The sequence below is a fragment of the Priapulus caudatus genome, unplaced genomic scaffold, assembly GCF_000485595.1.
Source record: "Priapulus caudatus unplaced genomic scaffold, Priapulus_caudatus-5.0.1 Scaffold910, whole genome shotgun sequence".
Lineage (NCBI taxonomy): Eukaryota > Metazoa > Priapulida > Priapulimorpha > Priapulimorphida > Priapulidae > Priapulus > Priapulus caudatus.
In genome coordinates, this window is record NW_014577971.1 from 61,269 (window position 1) to 67,533 (window position 6,265).

Here is a 6,265-nt window from a genome sequence, read left to right on the forward strand (position 1 = left end):
TTGAATATTGTGCAAGTTTAAATATTTACTTGCATTCATAATTACTTCTGTAGAACACCTTTTAGCAGAATTTTTTTCTCTCCATAGGCATAGGAACGCGATTATATAACGGAAGTTGATAGTGGAAACGTCATTCACGTTGCAGTCAACTAGAGGCATCGTGTGGTCCATTATTGAGCACTGGTAAACTGTTCAACTGGAAATTTACCAGGTTGAATCATTGCAATGAAAACACGATGACTGGTGGAGTCACTCAGCAGCAGAAATACTTAGTCAAACCAACTTACTTCAAGTCAAGTCAACAAAGTCAAAATACCAAGTCAACAAACTTAACTAGTCAAACCACGCATTTGGCAATGCAGCCAAGCAAATTTATTCATTATATACAGTCGACCTTGCGTGCATTACACCGGATCCACTTGGTCCACTACGATATAACAATAAGGGGGTTTGGGTTACCCAAGTGCTCATCACCGGGCATGTTGCATCTCGTAATGTTTAGATTGGTCCACACTCGCCTATACGTGAGAAGATGAGCAGCAACTTTAACAGCTGTAACCAGGCACACTAAGATTCGTAGAAGTTTCATCATTTCAGGTCAAGGTTCATTTTTCTGATACGAGCCAGGATAATAATAAGCAGGTTTTGACGTCTGTGTCAATTCGCTACACGAGTTCCTGACTTGTATATAATAACTCAACCTATACATTCATGGTATAAATGTATGGGTGTAATAGCACACCACAAAGTAACCGGCACAGCACAATAGCATGAATAACAGCACAAATATCATGAATATAATGTCACAGAAAAACTATCGTCAAAACATTCAAACTATGAACGTTAATGCTATGTCGTTATTGGACACTAAAACACCTGTTGGCATTTCTTAGCTAATCTATGCATGGTCTGCGATGATGATGGTATACGACTCCTCACATTGGTTCCCCGTTCTACAACGTGCAGTAACTGCTCGAAATGACACTCCATGAAATATCTAGCACACTATGACACGTAACCTATGCAAATGATTCCTGTATTTCCCCACACACAATAACATACCTGCCATCTACCCATCCTCTTTCTTTCTCTATATCGGTTTCATTCGGAATGTAAATAAAATTATGTGCAGTAACATGTGCTTACCTTGACAGAATGCAAGCATTTCTCAAGCCTGCTTCATGCATGATTATGGCAGCAGTAAACGACTAATGAAATCACCGATGGTAATGAATCTTCCGTGAGTAGAAAACAGTACAGTGCTGAACTCTGGTTACAGTATTAATCAATTAAACTAATTAATAAATGATAATATGATTCAACCAGCGTGATTCAGTTATGACAGGTAGTCGGCTTGTTGTTTTGTAACAACAACTTCCTCACGGCCTGACTGTTGACTTCAACATTCACCGAGCAACGAGGGGTCAGTAAATGCAATTGGATGCATATGGTTATCCTGTCAAGCAGACCTCGTGCAATTAGCTATCACCATAGTATTCAACTAACGATGCAAGGTCCTCTACCCTTGAGGACTGATGCAGGCAGAATTTTTACTTGGTTCATTGCACATTCATCTGCGAGAATCATTGATATATTCGCAAATCCGAATGCGGCCATGTTTAATTAAATTGTAAATGCTGGCCAGGGGAGAATATCAAAGCATGTTGTAGCTAGGACATAGTGTACAGCTAGTGACAATAAAAGTTAACACTCTAAAAGTGCATCTCGACATAACAACTGGAACGTAACATAAACACAACCAAATGCCAGTCTGCCTATTAAAAACCATGTGCCTGATGACAAAACCACATAATATTTGAGGATGTTCTCCTCTGTTTCTCTAGAATTATATTCCTATAATACCATGCACTGCTGATGGAAACGAAGTGCTACGAATTGCTCGCATTGACTTGAATGCCAAGTATGTGTGTGTTATATGCCTGTGTTTAGTAACCAGGTTTTACGTCACCCAAATTTAGCGAGCAAGATAATTTCTGGAGACATGATTGGCTACTCGGAAACAGTCAAAGAAACATGGAGAATATTGATTGTAGGATGGAGTGCGGCCAGTCCAAACTGCGCAATCTTCGACCTTTATAACTTTTGAGGAGTAAAACTTTATAACCTTCAGCAGAATTAATGACCTTGAAAGAATCGATGCCCATGGAAATTATTCGTTTAAAATTTCGTTAGCTGCTTTGATTAATGAATACCTACGCATCTAATCCATTTGATCAATATAATAAGCTTTTGCTTTTCCCCTGCAATCCCTTTTCCCCTCTCTTTCCCCTTTTTCAACCCGTATACGATTGATACGTTTGTGAACGTCACTCAGCAGTTTTTCTTCCTACTACTCCCTCTTGTCTTTACATTTGCTTCTCTTCACTTCTTCTTCACTCAACTGCAAGACTACAATCTATCGCTGACACTCTTCTTTTCTCCTCACTCATGAGACTACAACTAGCCGACCACCCCCCCCTCTCCTGACATGATCACCTCCTTAACCCACGGCCCCTAGTGACTATCTGCCTCCTCCACGGACTGCCGAGCTTCCAAGATGGAGTTGGTTGCCATAGGAACGTCGGCATCTGCAGGAGAGTCCGGTGAGAGGATGCATTTTCCGATGTTCTTCCTGTCATGCATTTGGGCCATCGCGCGTCCCACCTGCAGATGCAAGATGAGTAGTAGGGTTATCAACCATAATTACCACCTGAGCACTAACTATACACCCACATGCGATATTTTTAAAACTCTCACTAGATGGCAGCACGGATCGAACGCATTACACGTCGTACTGTGTATCTCATCTCTTGGTACAGAAGCGTATTTCCTTAATAACGTCTTTCTGGCAATGTGTTTAGCACTGTACGGAGCGGAAATTACATCCTGGAATAATGCAGTCAAAGCGTGTTGCTTGTGATCTAATGAGCGAGGCTAGCCAAGAGCACGGCATTCATCCAATGAGTCATATCTTAGACTACCAAGCAATGCAAAATTACTGTAGTTTGTTACATTATTAATATCGAAATCTGCACGCTGAGTTGTTTGAGACCACCTTCCATGCATGCATGACTACTATGCATAACTCTTACTGTCATTGTATCATTCATTTTTAATATCAAACGAGGCACCCGATGACTAGCTGTTCTTCTAACGAACACATCTAATCCACACGCCTAACGAGCATCTCAAATTAGAACATCAAACAAACGGGGTTGCATCTGATGTGTGTGTCGGACATGTTTAGGTGCAGGGTTAGCAGCGGGTGCTTGTTCTGTGAAACCCTTCCAGCACTTCGTCTGTCCATCAGCTAATGCGCCGACGACGCTCCTCCTAACACTCGAACCTTCGCTGCATTTGTGCGCTTGCTCCATCGAGAGAGCAAATGCTACACTCTCATGATCGCACACAACACATCCCATTCATCAGCCTCTTCACCACACTCCTCAGCTTCCTCACTGCGCTCCTCCACATCCTCATCCCACTTCTCAGCTTCTTCATCCCACTTCTCAGCCTCTTCATCCCACTTCTCAGCCTCCTCATCCCATGCACTCCTCATTAACATCGCTTGCTCGCTCACCTGCTCAAAGGGCCAGATGGAGTCGATCTTTGGCTTGATCTTGCCCATCTTGTATAAGTCGAGAATTTCGAGCATTGTTGAGCGTAACAGCTCCATCTCACCTGTAGAGAGAGAGAGAGAGAGAGAAGTAAAGACAACGCACAGTGATGAAAACCAACCAAAAAAGTAGTAACCAACTGGGTCCTTAAAGTAAAAACAGGGGCCCAGCACATACTTTAAGGGCCCAGCTTAACACATGAATTGCCACAGTTTAGGAGCAGTGTTCTTGGAGATTGACACTAAAATTTTGCGCTTATATGCACTATGAGCGTGAAGATTCAGAGCAAACGTTTTGAGAAAACAAGTACAAGTGTTTGCAGTTCTTAGCTGTTTAAAGTATATATTAAATGATTTTTCATACCAGTGATCAAAAAATCTATCGGGATCCTATGAAACGGTAAGCAAATCGCATTGATTCCACTGATTATGGAATGTTTACCTATGCAAACAAACCATTGCATTCTGGGAACCCTTCAAATAGAATTCTGAGACACAACATTTTTAATCGTCTTGGACGACTGGGTGCGTGTGATCATCGTGGATTGCGCTATGTATGCGCCCACCTGTGAGGTGACCCATGTGGAAGCCACAAATAGCCTTGTTCTTGCTGATAAGCTCCATCGGAGAGATGCTGTTCATCTGCCACCAGGTCTTCGCGACAGAGAAGATGCTTCGTACCTCCCCGCGCACCATGTTCGCCATTCCTGCCCCATGCAAATAGAGGGAGCGAGTATAAACTCCATTTAAGCACATATATAACTATATATATATATTATTATTATAATTATATATATAATATAATATAATATATATATAGACTATATCGCATATATATTTTAGATATATTATGATATATATTATTAATATAGATTATTAATATATATATATAGTATTATATTAATTATATATATATAAAGTTTAATAAATAGTATAACAATTTCTAACCATAATCTGGTGCCCATTGTCACACACCTCATAATATAAATAGTTACAACTATTATAAGTCTAAGCAATTGCCCCCAGAAATGTAACCCTAACCCAGAAATCTAACCCTAACCCAGAAATCTAACCCTAACCCAGAAATCTAACCCTAACCCAGAAGTCTAACCCTAACCCAGAAGTCTACCCCTCACCCAGAAGTCTAACCTTAACCCCGACTCCAAACCCTAATCCCTAACTGTTGCTTTGGATGGCTAGGCCATCCTTAAAAAATTATGTTTGCTGTCCTCCGACCGACCCACGAAAATAGCCGCAACCAAAGAGTTTTTTTTTTACATTTTGGGTTCCATATTTTTTTATTTTTTTTAACATTTTTTATAGTTAAGACTGAAACACAATGCATGTGTGGCAAACATGAGGACAGACTTAAAATAACTATTATGCCTCACAAAAAAAGACCTACCTACCTACCCACTAAAAAAATCATGGGTCAGGGGACAGCAAACATAGAATTTGTTAAAGATGGCCCTACATGCCAGATTTAGATAGCCAGAGCTCTACATCCAGTCTTCTTCCAGTAGGTGGCGCTACTCATCACGCGAATGTGGGGATCGAATAATTTAGGACGCGTCCCATAGGAGCGGCCGGACACATGCAAGATCAAAGTTAGTGGCTAGGACGGACGATCAAGAAATGCTGGTACTGAGTAATATATTATATAGGGTCCGTGGGAAGAAGACATGAGAGCGGAGATTCAGGAATAAATTGTCTAATAGATAGATTAAAGAGAATAGATACACAACAGATTACCATGATTGTTGATAAGAAATATATTAACAGGATCTAAGGTAATCAATATATAGAAGACTGTCATTAATAAATAATAGAAAAGATCGTTGTAAATCCATAAAGGAACAAGATTATTGATAATCAAGAGATTTCAAGATTCATTGAAATCATTGACGATCGATAGATTAACGTGTTTGTTGGTGATGAAAAGCTCACCAAAATCAATCACCGTTAATCAATCGACTACTGCTGTAGCTCTAGTAACTATAGCCCGCGTACAGTTGTCGCAGCCGCAGTTGCCTCAGCCGCAGCCGCAGTTGCCGCAGAATTCCTGCGGCAACTGTATGCGGGCTATAGTTACTAGAGCTACTACTGCTAGAGCTCGGTTGAGTATCGTGAGGGCGTAGTAAACGCTAACTGGAGAACAGCAGCACACGAGCGTGATCCACTCGAGTTAGCTACGAACAGGCAGGCTAATGCGATATACCTGCTGCCTAATTGCGTAGTCGAGCATTGTAAAGCAACGGCAGGTATCAGTGACACACAGGCACCATGCACCTGAATGCAGGCAGCACAGGCAATCGCGAGCTTCACAAGTAACTATCATCGCAGATTCATTTTGCGGAAGGGGAAGCTGACACAGTGAGAGGACGAGCAAGCAGCACAGTCTATGTGGGGCTTCACATGAGACAGCACAATCATTGCTCGGTGTGCCGTGGATCGAATATCTGCCTGCCCACGCTCCAGTCCAGCCTCAAAATATACACCACTAGGCCACAATTAAAAAAAATATTTGTTTGCCCTCACCCGACCGACCTAGGCTGAAGTTTGGGTAGGTATAGTTAGGGTTTTTTTGAGGGAGGTGTTTTTACAAATTCAGCATGGTGTCTACATGCTTGGGTGTGCTTGTGTGGAGAT

General features: G+C 41.5%; 1 protein-coding gene across 1 annotated transcript in view; it reads right to left on the bottom strand.

The window, feature by feature from the left end:
• Positions 1–329: 329 nt before the first annotated feature.
• LOC106814345 (synaptic vesicle membrane protein VAT-1 homolog) overlaps positions 330–6,265 on the bottom strand; it is a 17,684-nt gene continuing 11,748 nt past the window's right edge. The window contains exons 4-6 of the mRNA XM_014818645.1: positions 4,183–4,323; positions 3,581–3,681; positions 330–2,664 (exon numbers count right to left, since the gene is read on the bottom strand). Of these exons, the coding sequence (XP_014674131.1) occupies positions 2,515–2,664; positions 3,581–3,681; positions 4,183–4,323 (392 nt within the window). The 3' untranslated portion in view covers positions 330–2,514. The remainder of the gene's footprint in view (positions 2,665–3,580; positions 3,682–4,182; positions 4,324–6,265) is intronic.